The sequence below is a fragment of the Odocoileus virginianus genome, chromosome 6 (genome assembly GCF_023699985.2).
Source record: "Odocoileus virginianus isolate 20LAN1187 ecotype Illinois chromosome 6, Ovbor_1.2, whole genome shotgun sequence".
In the NCBI taxonomy this organism is placed as follows: domain Eukaryota; kingdom Metazoa; phylum Chordata; class Mammalia; order Artiodactyla; family Cervidae; genus Odocoileus; species Odocoileus virginianus.
The window spans coordinates 63,819,539-63,838,495 of record NC_069679.1 but is presented as its reverse complement, the minus strand read 5'-3'; the positions used below and the strand labels follow the sequence as shown (position 1 = coordinate 63,838,495).

Here is an 18,957-nt window from a genome sequence, read left to right as displayed (position 1 = left end):
TGAAGGTCATGTGAAGCTCAGAGACCCTGAAGGCAACTTTGGGTACTTCCTTTGTTGGGTCTCAATCTGGCCTTACTTATAAGACAAGACATTTCCCCTGCACCCAATGCACTCTCTACACCATATCTAGAAAACAAACATTTGTGAGTAGAAATAGTAAATCACTGGACAAGTGAAAATTGTAGGGGAAGTCAAGAAGACTGCTAAGTGTTCTGGGGCTTTTATCACCTTCTCGACATTGAGGACACAGCTTACATCAGCGATTAAGTTGATATGCATATAGGTAATGACCAAGTGGGACATTTGAAACTGCTTGCGGAAGGAAATCAGCTTTTTCAGATCTTGTCTTTGAGTCTACCTACCTACATTATCTCAAATGTTTGCTGCTGTTTGTCTCTGTTAAAGGGAAGATTTCCCTGGAAAGTTCATTTGTACCTTGGCACAAGAGGATCATCAAATGCCAAATTATGGGATTTCTCTCGCTTGCAGAAATAACTTAGGACTCTTGTCTGTGTAGCAGAGTGCTCCTTGGAAAGCAGTTGCTTCTTGTTAGAACACTTTGATGTGTAAAGGCTTCTGTTTGGCGAGGCTCCTTACAGACAATTTAGCCTCTGAGACATCATATTGTGTTGTTAGGAAGCTAGAAGCATCATCTGTGCAGGGAAAGATTAAGGCTGCGGTGTTCCTCCTGCAGCATCTCATGGAGCTGCCATATGGAGGGAATTACAGAGGGTAAGGCAGGCATGTGATGTAATTATCACTCATGGTGGTAAATGGGTAGAATTTGTTTACAGTAAACCCAATTTTAAGAAATCTTCTTTTAAAAAGTTTTTTTGGCCTGGTGGTCAAAACAGTTGTCAAAGTGAATATATATATATATATATATATATATATATTTTTTTTTTTTTTTTAGTTGTGCCACATGGCATGTGGGATCTTTGTTCCCTGACCAGGGATCAAACCTGTGTCCCCTGCAGGGGAAGCACAGAGTCTAACCTCTGGATCATCAGGGAAGTCCCAAAAGTGAATTTATTCTGTTCAGCATTACTGTTCAGAAAATGGGGTTCTCATTCTATTGGAAAATTTCCACTGTTAGGAGAGGTCTTTTCTCTGCTAGATTTTAAGCATTTCAAGTTACAGGCTATTTTTCCTTTTGATTATTTATAACATTAACTTGAAAACAAATACAGGGACAGAATCCACTTAGACACCTTAAATTTAAGAAACCCTACAGAATATATAAAACAGACACAGGCCACAAAGGACAGTGATTCCCAAGAGAAGAGACACAAAATGAGTCCTTTGATCGACCAGTTTACTGCCTAGAGCCAGTTTCCAGGTTGTAACACAGGGAGAAGTAACCCAAGTGGACACCAGGGGTCTTCCTGAACTGAGGGGACCGAGTTGTGAGTTTGGGGAGGCTAAGGCAGCTAGGATCTTCAGGGGACAGTACTGGGGAGGAAAGAGCTGGCCAGAGAGGCTTTTGAGATCTGCAGGGGGTTCCCTTCAGGTCTTCAGCTGAACGTCAGTTTCATGCTTATTATGATAACGACTAAGGACAGGGAAAGAATCACCAGAAAGAAGCAGGCAGAACAACCCTTGGAAGTTCACACAGGGGCCGGGAATAGCTCGTGTTCTCACCAGCCCCAGGGAAAAACCTTGAGCCCTACTGGATATTGGTTGTAGTACTCAGGAAGGTGTTGTTTCAGTAGTGAGGTAACATGAACTCTAGAATAAAGGCTGCTCTGGTCCTACCAAATGAAACTTAAAAACAGGTCTGAAGGATCAAACTATTGCCAAGTAACTTAACTGCACCCAAGAATAAAGCTCTAGACAATTTAAAGGAATAGAAGAATATACAGCACCTAACAGGGTAAATCAATCAAATGTTGGCAGGCATGCAAAGAAGCAGAAAATATGACCTAAAATGAAGTAAATAACAATAACTGGAAAAGATGCCAGATGATGCAGATGATAAAATTAGTTGACAAGGACATTAAAATGGTTAGTATATTTCTTATTTCTGAGGAGTACTAGAGAGGAAAAAGCTGGCCAGAGAGGCTTTCAGGATCTGCAGAGGGTCCCCTTCAGGTCTTCAGCTGAACATGTTTTGTGCTTATTACAGTACTAACCAAGGACAGGGCAAGAATCACCAGAAAGAGGAAAAGCATGAACAGGTTAGAAGAGACATAGAAAATGTGAAACACACTCAAACTGAATTTCTAAATGTGAAAAGTATGTTTAGATGGATTTACATCCTAGGAAGATCCCCTGAAGAAGGGAAAGGCTACCCACTCCAGTATTCTGGCCTAGAGAATTCCATGGACTGTATAGTCCATGGGGTCACAAAGAGTCAGACACGACTGAGCGACTTTCACTTTCACATCCGATTAGGCATAGCAGAAGAAAAAAATAGTGGATGTTAAGCAATAGCAATAGAAACTATCAAAAAAGAATGGAAAGAAGAAAAGTTTTAAAAAATGAACAGATTATTAGGAAGCTATGGGACAACTGTAGTTACTAATATACATGAATTTGGAGTCCCTGAAAGCAGAGGGACAAAAAAATACTTGAAGAAACGATGGTTGAAATTTTTCCAAATTTAATGAAAATTATAAACACACTAGGATTTCCTTTTCCTAAAGGAAAATCAATTGGATTGATTTTCTGAATATTCATTGGAAAGAGTGATGCTGAAGTTGAAGCTCCAGTACTTTGGCCACCTGATGCAAAGAGCCGACTTATTGGAAAAGACCCTGATGCTGGGAAAGATTGAAGGCAAAAGGAGAAGAGGGCGGTAGACAATGAGATGGTTAGATAGCATCACTGACTCAGTGGACATGAATTTGAGCAAACTCGGGGAGACAGTGAAGGACAGGGAAGCCTGGTGTGCTGCTGTCCATGGGGGCACAAAGAGTTGGACATGACTTAGTGACTGGACAAGAACAGCAAACACACAAATCCAAGAAGCTTGATGTATCCCAAGAACAGGAAACATGAAGAAAACCACACTAAGGCACATCGTTTCAAGTTGCTTAAAATCAGTGATAAAGAGAAGAATCTTAAAAGCAACTAAAGAATAAAGATATTACATACAGAGGAACAAAGAAGAGGATGACAGCAAATTTCTGTTCTGATGCAAGTGAATGGGGCAAGGGAGCAGCATTTTCAAAGTACTTTTAGAAAAAAATTGTTAAAGTAGAATTCCTTTTAGTATACATGCTGCCAAAGCGAGCACTGAAGTAGAATTCCTTACACAATGAAAATCCTTTTCAAAAAATGAAGGCAGGGGACTTCCCTGGTAGCCCAGTGGTTAGGACTTTGTCTTCCAGTGCAAGGAGTATGGGTTTAATCCCCAGTCAGGCAGCTAAGATCCCACGTGCCTCACAGCCAAAAAACCAAAACATAAAAACAGAAGAAATATTGTAACAAATGTAATAAAAGCTTTAAAAATAGTCCACATCAAAAGAAAAATCTAAAAAAATGAAGGCAAAATAAAAACTAAAAATAAAAATATTTTCAGACACACAAAAACTCAAAAGTATTCATCACTAGCACTGTAATATTAGTGGAAGTCTTTCAAGCAGGAGGAAAATGATACCAGATGTAAATATGGATTCATGCAAAGGAATAAAGAGGTCCTACAGATGATAACAATGTGGGTAAATGTAATGCATTTATCTTATTATTTAAGACTCTTTACTTTCATTTAAAAGATAATCTAATGTTTATAGCAAAAAAAAAAAAAACAAAAACAAAAACCCGTATATTGTGGGTTTATATAGAAGTAAAACGGATGACAAGACCACAAAGGCTGGGATAGAACAAATGGAAGTGTAGCGTGGTATAAGGCTTTTATTTTGTACATGAAGTTCTATAGTAGTACTTGAAGATAAACTGTAGTAAGTTAAAATGTATCACAAACCCAAATGCAACCATGAAAATAACAAAGAATTAGAGCTAATACCAACAATGGTGATAAAATGGAACCGTAAAAATTAGCCAAAAAGAAGAAAAAGAGGCAGTATAAAGTATAGATAGGACAAATAGAAAACAATAAACAAGATGGTAAATTCCTAATTAATTAATCCTAACAATAATTATATTAAACTTCAATTGAAAGGAAAACATTTTCAGATTGGATAAACAGCACAACTGTTTACTACTAACGAGAAGTTCATTTAAAAATATAAGTTAATGGTAAAGGATGGGGAAAGATATTACATTCTAAGACTAATCAAGAGAAAGCTGGAGTGGCTATATTAATGTTATAAAAAAATAAATTTTAGAGCAAAATTTCTAGGAATAAAGAAATTCATTTCATAATGATAAATGAATCAGTTTGTCAAGAAGATGTAAATACCCTAAACATTTATGCACCAAATAAGAGAACCTCAAACATTATGAAGTAAAATCTGATAAAACTGCAGGGAGGGGACTTCCTTGGTGGTCCAGTAGTTAAGAATCTGCCTTCTATTACAGGGGACACAGGTTCAATCCATGGTCTGGGAACTAAAATCCTCTATGCTGTGGGACAACTAAGCCCAACTAAAGAGCGAATATGCTGCAACTACTGAGCCTGCACTTCACAACTGGAGAAGCCCCCACACTCCCCAAGACCCAGTGCAGCCAAAATAAATAAATAAAAATAAAACTAATAAAAATTGAAAAAAAAAACTACAGGGAGAAATGAACAAATCCTTTATTATAGTTGGATGTTAATACCCCTTAATAATCAATAGAACAAGGAGACAGAAAATCAGCAAGTATAGAGAAGTCTTGAATAACACTGCCAGCCAACTTTACCTAATTGACATTTTAAAAGCACTCAACCCCCAAACAGCAGAAGACACATTTTTTTCTAAGTGTTCATTAAATATTTACCAGGATAGACCATATTCTGAACCATTAAATCTGAATATATTTAAAAGAATTTAACTCATACAAAGTATTTTCTTTGACTCTATGGAACTATATTAGAAATTAATAATAGAAAGATCTTGGAAAATTTCCAAACACTTGGAAACCAAATAACATATATCTAAATAATCTGTAGATCACAGGAGAAATAATCAAAATTAGCATTTTGAACTAACTGAAAATAAAAGTAGAACACAGCCAAATTTGGGGGTTGCAACTTACTCAACAGGTGAGGGAAATTTATAGCACTCAAGGCTCATATTCTAATAAAAGGAACCTCTCAACATTTTTCTTGTTTCCTGAGGTAAGCTTATATTGCTAGAAAACTTCTTTCTTAGAATTGTTTTTGTGGCATCCCATAGATTTCAAATCATGTGTTTCCATTTTTGTTTGTCTCCAGGTATATTTTTATTTCCTATTTGATTTCTTCAGTGACCCATTGATTTTTTAGTAGTAGCTGTTTAGACTCTATCTGTTTGTGTTTTTTGCAGTTTTTTTCTTGTTGTTGATTTCTAGTCTCACAATGTTATAGCCAAAAGATGTTTGATGTAATTTGAATTTTCTTAAATTTATTAAGACTTGTTTTCTGGCCTAGCCTGTAATCCACCCTGGAGAATGTTCTATGTGTACTTGAAGAGAACGTGTATTCTGGTATTTATGTACAACAGTGTTCACTGAGGGCTTACCTGGTGGCTCAATGGTAGAGAATCCGCTTGCCAATGAAGGAGACACGGGTTCAATCCCTGGGTTGGGAAGATCCCCTGGAGAAAGAAATGGCAACTTACCCCAGTATTGTTGCCTGGGAAATCTCATGGACAGAGGAGTCTGGCAGGCTATAGTCCATGGGGTCGCAAAAGAGTCAGACACAACTTAGTGACTAAACAAAACAAAACAAATGTTCACTGGAGCCTTATTTACAGTAGCCAAGATATCAAAGCCACTTAAGTGTCCATCAATAGATGAGTGAATTTTTAAGATGTCATATATATGTGTGTGTAAATACACACACATGAGTGTGTGGAATATGAGTGGAATATTACTCATACATTAAAAATTGAAACCCTGCCATTTGCAACAACATGGAAAGATCTAGAGGGCATTATACTAAGTGAAATAAATCCAAGAAAGAGAAATACTGTATGATCTCACTTATATGCGGAATTTAAAAAGCAAAACACAAAAATAGACTAAATGAATACTGAGAACAAACAGGTGGTTGTTGGAGGCAAAAGAGCAAGAAATAACATGTGAAAGGAATTAAGAGATACAAACCTGCAATTATTTAAAAAAAAGAAAGCTATGGGGAAGCAATATATAACATTAGGAATATGGTCAATAATATTGTAATATCTTTGTATGGAGACAGATGGTTACTCAATTTATTGTGGTGATCATTTCATAATTACACAAATGCCAAATGGCTATGCAGTACACTTGAACCTGACTTAGAATTGAGTCAACTATATTTCAATTAGAAATCAAGGTCTGAAGTGAAAGACTTCAGCTTTCAACCTTAAAGAGACTTAGGAAAAGAAGAGAAAATGAAATCCTAAGTAAGCAGAAGAAAAGAAATAATAAAGGATATAGTGGAAAACAATGGAACAGAAAATAGAAAATAGTAGATGAAAATTGAGAGAGTCAAAAGCTTGTTCTTTGAGAAGATCAATGAAACTGATAAGCCTCTAGCCAGACTGATCATAATAAAGAAGATACAAATTATCAATATTAGTAGTGGGACGTGTACCGTTGTTATTCTTCAGATATTAAAAAGAATAATAAGATAATATTATAAACACTGTATGCCAATTCACTTGAATATTAGATGAAATGGACAGATTATTTGGAAGATACAAATTATTGAAGCTCAATCAAAAAAGAAACTTAAAAACTATGAATAACTATTTGTCAAAGACACTGAAGTTTTAGTTTAAGACCGTCACACAAAGAAAACTCCAGGCACAGATGACTTCTGGAAGGATTCTACCAAACATTTAAGGAATAAATAATACCAAGTTTATACATATTCTCACAGAAAACTGAGAAGCCAAGAATAACTTTCCAATTCATTACTCTGACAGTAAACCCAGACCAACATATTAGAAGAAAAGACAACAGATGAATATTTCTCATGTACACAGATGGAGAAATTCTCAAAAGTTTTTAAAGAAGTAGAATCCAATAGTATATAACAAACAAATGTGATTTTTCCAAGGAATACAAGGGTTCTTTAACATTTGATAATTGATCAGCATAATTTACCATGTTAACAGAGTAATTAATGAAAAATCACATGATTTTTCCAGTAAGTGTAAAGAAAGCATTTGACAAAATCTATGCCCATTCTTGCTAAAAACTCTCAACAAACTAGTAAATGGGAAGGAACTTCCTTAACCCAATCAAGGGCATTAATGAATAAACCTACAGCTAATGTTATACTTGTTATCAGGAACAAGGCAAAAATATCCACTGTCATGAATTCTGTTCAGTGTTTTACTGGAAGTTTTAGTGCCACAAGGCAAGAAAAGAGGTAAAAGTACATCCATTAACATTATAGAGGTAAAAGTAAAACTCTTTATTTGAAAACATGATAATCTGTGTAGAAAATTGTGTGTGTGCTCAGTCGCAGCCGTTTCCGAACACGGTTTGTAGCCTGCAAGCCTCCTCTGTTGAAATTTTCCAGGCAGAATACTGGAGTGGGTTGCCATTTCCTACTCCAGGGGATCTTCCTGACCCAGGGATCAAACCCAGGTCTCTTGCATCTCCACATTGGCATGCAGATTCTTTACCATCTTCCTACCCATGTGAAAACTATTAGTAAGAGTTTACAAAAAAGTGAGTTTAACAGGATTGAAGGATATGGTGGTGGTTTAGTTGTTATGTCATGTCCGACTCTTGCAATCCCATGGATTGTTCCTGCCAGGCCTCTCTGTCCATGGGATTCTCCAGGCAAGAATACTGGAGCGGATTGTCATTTCCTTCTTCAGGGGATCTTCCTGGTCGAGGAATTGAACCCAGGTCTCCTGCGTTGTAGGATATAGGGGAAATATATAAAAAATAATTTTATTTCTATATGGTAGCAATGAACAATTAGTATTTGAAATTAAAAATCAATACCATTTATAATAGCATAAAAATTATGAAACCTTAGGATAAATTTGACAAAATATGTGAAACTGTACACTGAAAACTGTAAAACATTGCAGAGAGAAATTAAAGAAATTCTGAATAAGTGGGGAGAGATGTTAATGGGTTAGCAGATTCAGTGTGTTAAGAGGTCAGTCCTCCTCACAAATACTCTCTAAATTCAGCTTGATCCCAAGAAAATTACTGGTAATGAATAGATACAATGCTTTTGGTCTAGAATAAGGTTATACACTCTTACAGTTAATGAGATGTCTGATCCTTACCAAGCTTAGGAGAAGTACATGTTCCTTTCTGTGGGGAGAGATGGGATGAGGGCAGTACCGCCTGGACTTCCCTCTCAGCAAATCTTCCTCCACCATGCAGAGGTAAGATGTGCGAGCACATAGAATTGCTTATTAGAGATACTCAGTCTTTGATGTGGCTTCTGAAACTCAGAGACAAGAGCAATGTTGCATTTAACACAAACTATTAAAATATTGTTAAGGTGTTTTAGAAACTTGAAGGTGTTATGTGAGTGTTGTAGTTAATGTAATAACATATCCAAATTAAGAGTCATGGGACCAGCCATTCATCATCTAGAAACCTGAAAACTGGAGAAGTCTTCCCTTGCATAGAATTAGAGGCTACTGAATCTAGGAAACACAGTGGAATGAATCTGCAGATAAAAAGTCTTTTGAAATATTTAAAATGAGTAATAAGATCTATTTATCTAAATAATTTTAGGACTTATCAAGCTTTTGTACCTTTTTATTACAAAGTTTTCATATGGATGAAACTTTTCATTAAGTGAAAGAACTAGTTAGAACCTGTTTATCCTATTTTGCATAAATAGGATTTTCTTATTTTACACAAAATTTTTAAGAGATATCAACTCAAGCTCTGGTTCACTCTGGTTCACTCATGGCATGGGTGGGTAGAGAAGGCCATGCCACAAAAGGATCCACAGAAGGACACTGAAGAGGTCAGATGGGTCTTCTCTTCTGTGCAGAGCACTGCGGTCATCAGCCTGCTGGGTCCATGTCACTGTCACCTTTCAACACCAGTCCATTCTCATGGTGCTGAGTGAGGAGGTGGTGATAGAGGAGATGGTCGTATCTTGTTGTTCAGTCACTAAGTTGTGTCCAGCTCTTTGTGACCCCATTGCCTGCAGCACGTCAGGCTTCCCTGTCCTTCACTGTGTCCTGAAGTTTGTTCAAACTCAGGTCCATCGAGTCAGTGTTGCCATCCACCCATCTCATCCTCTGTCACCTTCTTCTCCTCCTCCCTCAATCTAACCGAGCATCAGGATCTTTTCCAATGAGTTGGCTCTTCACATCTCATGGCCAAAGTATTGGAGCTTCAGCATCAGTCCTTCCAGTGAATATTCAGGGTTGATTTCCTTTAGGATTGACTGGTTTGATCTCCTTGCTGTCTAAGAGAATCTCAAGAGGCTTCTCCAGCACCACAGTTTGAAAGCTTCAGTTCTTCAGCACTCAGCCTTCTTTATTGTCCAACTCTCGCATCCACACATGACTACTGGAAAAACCATAGCTTTGACTAGATGGACATTTGTCTGCAAAGTAATGTCTCTGCTTTTTAATATGCTATCTAGGTTGGTCATAGCTTTTCTTCCTAGGAGCAAGTGTCTTTTTATTTTCATGGCTGCAGTCACTGTCCACAGTGATTTTGGACCCCCCAAAAATAAAATCTGTCACTGTTTCCACTTTTTCCCCATCTATTTGCCATGAAGTGATGGGACCAGATGCCTCCCGAAAGCCAGAACATTTTTCCTTTTGTCAGTGTTCTGAAATTTTTATTAAACACTTTATCTGTTCTGATTTATTTGCTTTTGGTCAAGGTGAGCTTATATCTTCATCGTTTGAACCCTAAGGAAGTGGCAAATGTGTGGGGGGGTGTTGCCCAGCTCTCCCATGTGCTGCTCAGAATGTCAGCAGGTGGGCTGGTGGAAGGAGCACACAGCTGTTCCCAGGCGATAAAGAGGAGAGGAAATTGTGTCCTTGACTTTATTTTATTTTCCTTGGTATGTGTGTGGTGTTGTGCCAAGATCTTGACTTTTCTTCTGTATTTCTTTAGTTTTAGGAAAAGTAACTTAATTTGATTCTAAAATGTAATCTGATGTTTTTACTCTTAGGGGCTGGAGAGGATTAATTCTTGCCATTTGCTATGTGTCTGGGCAGTGAGTGTCCTGGGGGTGGGGGCTCTGGGTCTTGTCCCTTGCCCCTCCCAGGGCCTGTCACTTAGCAATTACTCTGTACATACATTTTGATGAGTCAGAGAGTACATGAATGTCCAAAGTGCAGGCACAGCATTGCTGACTGAAGAGACAGTCAGGCAGCAAGTTCGCTTTTCTACAGCCTAGTTCCTTCCCAGGATGATTTTATATAGGTTAATCTTCCTGTATGTAAAATCTTTCCCATGTATAAAATTGATATAGCACATGCCTTTTACATGACCCAGTAGCCAGCACAGGTTATTTGTTGGGAGCCTTGGTCAGACATAGGGAGGTACTAAGGAGCTTTCTTTTTTTTGTATTTAAAAAACTTTTGTCTCCTTTGGGTCTTTGTTGCCGCGCATGGCTTTCTCTAGTTGTGGCAAGTGGGCTTCTCGTTGCAGAGCATGGGCACTAGGCTGCATGGGCTCAGTGGTTGTGGCACACAGGCTTGGTTGCCCTGTGAAGTGAAAGTGGCTCAGTTGTGTCTGACTCTTTGTGACCCCGTGGACTGTAGCCCATCGGGCTCCTCTGTCCATGGAATTCTCCAGACAAGAATACTAGAGTGGGTAACCATTCCCTTCTCCAGGGGATCGTCCCAACCCAGGGATCAAACCAGGGTCTCCTGCATTGGCAGGTAGATTCTTTACCATCTGAGCCACCTGCCCTACAGGATGTGGAGTCTTCCTGGACCTCAGATCAGACCCATGTCCGCCCACTGTATTGGCCCATGGATTTTTAATCGCTGGACACCAGGGATGTCCTGAGTTTAAAGCGTAGTGTCATTTAAAACATACGGTTCGGTGGTTTTTAGCATCTCTATAAGCTTGTGCCCCTGGTGGCTCCAAGGATAAAGAATATGCCTGCAATGCAGGAGACCAGGATTCAATTTCTGGGTGGAAAAGATCCCCTGGCGAAGGGAATGGCAACCCACTCCAGTATTCTTGCCTGGGAAATCCCATGGACAGAGAAGCCTGGTGGGCTACAGTCTGTGGGAGTCACAAAAGAGTCAGATACAACTTAGTGACTGAACAACAAAAAATATTCCATTATATGGATGTATAGTTTGTTTATCCATTCATCAGTTGATGGACATTTGGGGTATTTCCACTTTCCGGCTATTATGAGTAATATTGCTATGAACATTTGTATAGTAGCCAAATATTTTTACATTTTCACTTTTTGTCACTTTAGACCAATGTATGTACAAGTACACAATTTTGACTCCTTTTAGAATCCAGAAATAAGATTTATTTATGGCAGTAGAAATACATGGAGCAGAATAAGCTAAAAAGGATAGTTACAAGAAAGCACTTGTTCATGCAGCCAGGGTCAATTTTAAGGAAGTTAAGCTTAAAATAATTTTTGCTATATTTTCATTTAATTAATAATTTTCCGTGTATGTACCTAAAATATGCATTAATATGCATATTTATCATTTCAGTTACAATGGTGTGATTGACTAGAAGTTTGAATCTATGTAAATTCATCTAACTCTTCCATGCCAGTCTTTGCAGTCGGTGATGGGGACAGAATGGCATACAAACGGGGTCTGTGCCCCTGAAATACTGACGTCCAGTCTTGCTGAGGGTCAGAGCATGTATGTGAGGACTTCCAGCCTGTGGCACAATGTGGCACCCTCTGCTGGGAAAGCACATGGCATCTTGGGAGCGTCAGCCTCCACAGTAATTGTGGCACACGGAATGTATGGAATCTAGAGGAGGAATGGATGTAGATAATCTGGAGGAGGGGGTGCGGAAAGGAGGAGGAGGTGGGATGCAGGAGGGCAGGGAAGGAAGGGCGGATCTAAGCAGAACGTTCAGCATGGCCAGTGCATCACCTACAGTTCAAGGTGAGGTGTGCTGGGAACTGAAGATGAAAAGAGCAGAGAGAGGCCTGGTAGCCTGATAATGGCATTAAGTGGTTTGGACTCCACCCCAAGAGCTAGGAAGTCATTGAAGGGTGCTTCATGATCTGCATTTTCCATTTTGGTTACTCAAGGGCATGTTGGGTGGAGGGTGGGGGCAGTAAGAGGGCAGGTCATCTGCCGTGAGGGACAGTGGGAGACTTGAGGATGCAGGGTAGTCGGGAAGAGTCACTGTGGGGAACAAGGTGAGCAGGTGGCTTGGCGCAGCAGCTTCTGGGCCAAAGATGAGTATCTTAAATCTGCATCATGAGACCTCATGGAGGGACATGCCCCCAGGGATGTGGTAAAGCCCTGCACTGGCATGGTTGTGGTTCAGTATGTCCCTTGCCTTAATTGAACTGGGTTGAACTGAGTTGCCTTAATTGAACTGGAAATGCCAGTGAAAGTAGAGAACAGAAGCTGCCAAAACAAACTCTGTGGATGATCCTTCATTCTCGTCACAGTCAAAAGTCAGCAGCTCCCCTGTTGATTTCATATATTTGCTATTTATTCTTTGAAATCCAAAGCCTGGAAGAGAAGCTAATTACTTCCCTGTTGCCCAGAATCAAAAAGTCAGGGTTGGTAGGGGAGGGGGATGGTAGGGGCAAGGGAACACAACTGAGCTGTTATTTTGTAACTTTCAGGAGGCCAGGTATCTCAGTTCCTAGAGTCAGAGGGGAATTAAACAGAGGGCCAGGCAGGAAGGAGGAGGTGACCTACCTTGTGAGATAGTGTGAGGACCTCAGGACTCACATGCTTGTAAGCTTTGCTCAGTGAGGAGCTGAGGCTGGAAGAACCAGGTGACTTGTCAGGGGCCAGAGAGCAAGAGATGGTGAATATAAAGTAAGTCTGTCTTATTGCAAATCCGTGGTCTTCCTGCTCCACCAAGGCGTCCCCTGAAGTGACATGCTGAGAGTCTGGACAGAGGTGAGGTGGCAGTGGGCCTGCTGTGTAAAGGGTGGGGGGCTGCATAGCAGTGGTGATTAGCTTGTTTAGTAAACTCCCCTTAGACCGGTGGCCCTCGTAGGGACTAAGAGTTGGATTAACCTCACTTTCCTGGCCATCGGCATATGGGTATTGTTGCTGCAGCTGAGAGGTACCATGTCGTGGTTTGAGGCAGCTGGGTACATTTCCTACTGTGGCACAGCCACACTTATGGCCCTGGCAGCCCTCTGAGAGGCTGCTGAGTCTGCCTGCATTCAGCCAGCTTTCCCTTCCAGCTCAATGACAGGGCTGGCTCTTGGGGGAGTAGACAGCATGCAGAGGTGAAGCCATGCTTTTAAGGTTTCACCAAACATGCAGATGTCAGAACCACCAAGACCACTTTGGCTCCCCTCCTGGAGAATGTAGGGGGAAGATCCCCAGGAGGAAGGCATGACAACCCACTCCGGTATACTTGCCTGGAGAATCTCATGGGCAGAGAAGCCTGGCAGGCAATAGTCCATAGGATCACACAGAGTCAGACATGACTGAAGCAACTTAGCACACACATGCCTAATGGCTGAGCACATGACTTTTGTTTTCTCAGGGCAGTGACTCGTGGCTTTTCAATTCTTTGTCCAGGTATGTACCCTTCAGCTACAGCACCCCAGGAGGCTGACAGTGGCCGGAAGCTGACTCACCTGCTGAATGCCGTGACGGACGCTCTGGTCTGGGTGATTGCCAAGAGTGGCATGTCCTCCCAGCAGCAGTCCATGCGCCTGGCTAACCTGTTGATGCTCCTCTCTCACGTCAGGCACGCCAGGTACGATCCCTGTGGGGTCTGCTCCACTGGGTGTGTGGTGGGAGGGAGGGTGCAGATGCTCACAGAAGGGTGAAGAGCTTTGGAAAAAGGGTTTTGCAAGTTCAAGATGGATGAGGTAGAATTGCCACCTTTAAGGGAAAATGAACTCCTGAAAGGGAAGGCAGGCATCATCACTATACACGCTGATGGCCCTTATAGGATGCAGTCGTTATAGCAGCTTTATAGTGTCTTGTTACCCTGCCCAAGCTCGCTCTGCTTGCCGTAAGCTAGATGGCAAGAGACGAGTTGTTGAGGCAGGGAATACAACTTTAGGCTGACCAAGAAGATGGCAGACTAATGTCTCAAAATAACTATCTTTTGAGGGTCTGGATGCCAGGTTCTTCTATAGATCAGAGGTGGGGGGAGATGAGGAAACAATGTAAGAGTATTAATCTTGCAAAATATCTCCTAGAATTCAGACCTCGGGCAGGGGATGTGTTAGTGCCTTCCTTCCTGCCGCCTACAGGTGGACCGGGTCCTGAACAAAGACTCTTTAGTAAGTCGGGCGCAGGGGCAGGATTCTCTGAGGCAGGTCATCATGTGTCATTATAACAAAAGCAACAGAAAGCAAGTCAAAGACACAGTTCCAACATGGAGCCAGAATTGGCTTTTCCCTGCAACATTGTGCTGGCTTATCTGGTTTTCAGTTGCTGTGGATTTTAGCTTGTTTGTGGATTCTGAAAGGGGCAGTTAGTTCCTCCCCTAAAGTGAGCTGCCCCATCTTCCTGCACTACACAGGGCTGGGGTCCTGAGGTGTTTTCTTAAAGAGGTTAAACCCAGCTTCTCTAGATCAGCTCTGGGGCTGGTGATCTGGGGTGATCACAAAGGCTTCCTTAAGAGTCATCCCTTTCTTGCTATAGAAAGGGATATTATATATCCTTGCAACACATCCCCTGCCCGAGGTTTGCCATTCTAGGAGATATTTTGCAAGATTAATGGCCTTTTTATTTTTGTTTCCTCATCTCCCCCCAACTCTGATCTATAAAAGAACCTGGCATCCAGACCCTCAAAAGATAGTTATTTTGAGACATTAGTCTGCCATCTTCTTGGTCAGCCTAAAGTTGTATTCCCTGCCTCAACACCTCGTCTCTTGCCATCCATCATATGGCAAGTAGAGCTAGCTTGGGCTTGTTAACAAGACACCATAAAGCTGCTATGACAACCGCATCCTATAAGGGCCATCAGTGTGTGTACTGACGATGCCCGCCTTCCCTTTCAGGAGTTCATTTTCCCTTCAAGGTGGCAAGTCTACCTTATCCATCTTGCAATATATCAGGATACTAAGAGAACTAGTGAGCCCAGTAGGTTTGGGAAGGTAGGGCATGGGTAGGGTGTATCCAGGAAATGGACGTTGTGTGCGCTCAAGGAGGGAGATGGTGTCTGATGGTGGCTTCATGCCAGTGCCGTAAGGCTCAGTGCCGGCCGTCACCCAGGAGGAGGGTGGGGTGCTGGGGCTGGACAAGGGGAGAAGAGGAAGGAAGGTAAATGCTCCCTGGAGGAGGAGGAAAGTCTCGGGGCGGTGAGAAAGGACAACACACTCAAGAATTTTACCAAGGGGGAGGAAGTGGAAATGAGCTCTGCTCTGCTTACTCTTTAATGATTACTCAGCACACGACCATTTGCAGAGCAGAAACAGTCCATCCTCATTAATCACAGATCCTCTACTTGAATTTGCCTGCTTGCTAAAATGTATTTTTAACCCCCAAATCAATACTCGTGATGCTTTTGAGGTCATTTGAGGACATGTGCAGACTGGCCGAAAACTTGAGTTAGCCACACTTAAGTTCCCAGCGGAAGTCATACCCGGTGCTGCTTGCTCTGCCTTCTCATTTCTGCTCTCAGAGTGTAAACAAGGGTGTGTTATATGGTCTATTTAGTACCTTGTTTTGGCATTTTGTGCTTTTTTGGAGACTTCACAGTCTAAAAAGGATCCCCAAGAATAGTGCTAAAGTACTGTCTAGTTCCTAAGTGCAAGAAGCCTGTGATGTGCTGACAGAGAAAATGCATGTTTCATTCAGGAATGAATTTTAGTGCTATAGGCTGCAAATGAAAATGTTAATGGATCAACGATTTATGTTAAATAAGGCCCTTTAAACAATAACTCAGAAGAAACAAGATTATGTATTAATGGGCTGATGAAAAGGTTGGGACCAGGATCTCTCAGAACCTAACCCTTATTTCTCCCAGGAGCAATGGTTCAGTGTTTTCAAAGACCATGAAGATGTAACTATGGTGTTCAGAGATCCCATCACACTATGGGTCAAGTTGTTTGGGGTGGGTGGTGGGACACCATAGTCCACGGGACATTGGCTTCATTCTCACCTGCAGATCATTGGAGGAGCCAGATGTAAGAACCATAGAGCAGAGGGCTGGCGTCGTGCTGGGGTGAAGGTGAGGCCCAGCTCCATGGGGGAGAGTCGGGGAGATGTTAGGCTTCCTGTGGCTGCTTTAGGAAGGAATCTCAGCACCTTTTTGTCTTTCCAGTAACAAAGGCATGGAACACCTGCTCAACATGAAGTGCAAAAACGTGGTCCCCGTCTATGATCTGCTGCTGGAGATGCTAAATGCCCACACGCTTCGCGGCAACAAGTCTTTGGTCACAGGGTCTGAGCGCAACCTGGTGGAGGACAGTGAGAGCAAAGAGGGCTCCCAGAACCCCCAGGCTCAGTGACGCCCAGCCCCGAGCTGTGGTCAGGCTGCAGAGAAGGTCAGAGGCTGAAGCGTGAACTCCAGCATAAACTGTGAGCCCCGCCAGAAGGGGGCGGGCTTCCTTGGCTTTCTGCCATGTGGTCCTTCCTGTGGCTCCTCAATGCCATCCTTCCCCGACCTCCCCATCTCCTGGGTGTCAGGGAGCAAAAGCCAGTGCTCCTTCTCATCAGGGGGCAGAGTTTGAGCACAGAGTTTATGTCTGGCTTGGCTTCTTAGGGGCTCACTGTGGTTGCTCCGTTACTTCCCATCTCCCTCCCACTCTTTGGAAAATGTCTTAGGGATTTTGGAGTGACTGGAGGAAACTGACTTGGAAGGGCTGTCAGGGGAGAAAGGGGAGAAAATGTAGGACATGCACAGAAGGGGACTAACCTTTTCTGTGCCACTTAAGCTACCCTTTGAGTAGTCCTTTGTATGCTGCCTTCTGGACCACTTGATTGTAGGGTTGAAAACCACAACGACCATCAGCTAACTGGTTCCACATGCCTACCTCACAGGCCTGTGAGATGGATGGTCATACATTGCTATGATTCTGTCCAAGGCCAGAGGGAACGTGACCTAGGGAGCCAGTGGTCAGGCTGGGGTGGGAGCCACATTCTTCCCCCAAAACCTTGCTGCCACCTTCCTGCAGGTTCACCCCTGTTGGTTTGCATTTAGAGAGCCTGTGAATTATTTGGGGTATGTGTGTGTGTTTTCACCTCCATGGAGAAGAAATGTGGAGATGTAAATACTCTGCTCCTGGAATTGCCTTTCTTAAAACTCTTGTGTCCAAGGAGTTCAGTACGTGTGCTGGAGAAAGGACCAGTGTTTGCAGGAATGGGGTTTCTCCTGTGGGTGTGGGTCACAGCCACCATGCTTCCCTGGGGTGGCCACAACTGCCACATCAGCCACCCAGGGGAGACAGGGACACTGCAGGCTGTGTGTGTGTGAGGTGTGCTGATCCACAGAAGGATGAATAGCTACACACACGTCAGCATCAGCGTGCCAGGTTCAGGATCAAACTGTATAGACGGGATGAGCACACCACTTGAACAAGATTGTGAGCTCTATTAGAAAAGAGAGATAGTTAGGATAATTATTTATAGCAAGGAAAAAGTCTTTTATACCCTAGGGCTCTTTTAAAATATTTTCTTATCAGAACATTTATATGGTGGGTTGGGTGAAATAAAAACTTAGTAAAATATTAATTCTTATTCCAAGTGGAACTTAAATAGGACACGATGATAAAGCACCTCTGAAATTACAATTTTAACTCATTTTTAAAAAATTTAAGTTTTCGTACAAATTTTCAGGAGCATAGTGAATGCATAAAGCGAGTTTATGTCTATACTTTGGAAGAGAGCAGTTAGATAATCATGTGTGATTTTTGTGATGTTTTTAAAAATTACTTTGTAATAGGAGATTGAACACATTTTCTTTTTGAAAACGGTAAATACAGAATGTGCTCACCACAGTAAATCTAAGTCATTAGGAAGATTACATTCAATAACATAAGGTTGGTTTCTGCCAGTGTGATCTTGAATAATTGTTAATTTTGATATTGATGCAGTTTTACTAAAAATGTTGAGCAAAGCTGTATCAGAAACACTTGACCATGTACCAAGAAGAACACAGTGTTGAGGGGATTTGAAATTATTCTTAGTGACTCAGTGTTGTAGCTTTAGTGAGATTCAGTACAGCAGATACTTTAGGTTTTATAGGAACCAAGGAACCAGTGTTTTTTGGGTCAATTTTCTTTCTTTCCAGTCAGTTTAGGACCCCCTATGGCAAACAAGGGGATGGAGGCTAGAGAGTGGGAAGTGGGAGGCAAAGAAGGCAGTTATTTGAAGAACAATTATTTGCTGATGAATTTCTCTTAATTGTATTTATAAAAAAGACTACCAGTTTGAAAAAAACAACATTAAAGAAAACAACAAAAATAATACAGAATGAGGTTCAAGCCACCACCCCATGACTGCATAGTGAAGTTCTTCAGGTTGGATTTCGATGCCAAGGAAGGCATCCAACTGGTCTCGGGTGTCCAAGCTCCTGTCTGTGCCAAACCCTGTATGTCACCCACATGGGGCTTGCTGTCATGAAAACTCCTTCAGTGCCCACTGCCCATCTCCCACAAACACTCCTGTATGCTGCTTGAGGTTGCTTGTTTCACTGCATTTGGATTTAGCCCTTGAGGAGAAAGTTAACGCTTTTGGTCATTTCTTCTTGGCTGTGGTCTCACCTGATGTGCTGGGGATACAGGTGAGTCAGTCCAACCCAAGAGGCTGCCCTGGTGCAAGGCTGTCTCTTAGA

The 18,957-nt window shown here is 41.7% G+C and overlaps 1 protein-coding gene across 1 annotated transcript in view; it reads left to right on the top strand.

The window, feature by feature from the left end:
* Nucleotides 1-17,396, top strand: part of ESR2 (estrogen receptor 2) — a 59,124-nt gene extending 41,728 nt beyond the window's left edge. The window contains exons 8-9 of the mRNA XM_020914295.2: nucleotides 13,743-13,923; nucleotides 16,447-17,396. Of these exons, the coding sequence (XP_020769954.2) occupies nucleotides 13,743-13,923; nucleotides 16,447-16,633 (368 nt within the window). The 3' untranslated portion in view covers nucleotides 16,634-17,396. The remainder of the gene's footprint in view (nucleotides 1-13,742; nucleotides 13,924-16,446) is intronic.
* The last annotated feature ends 1,561 nt before the right edge of the window (nucleotides 17,397-18,957 follow it).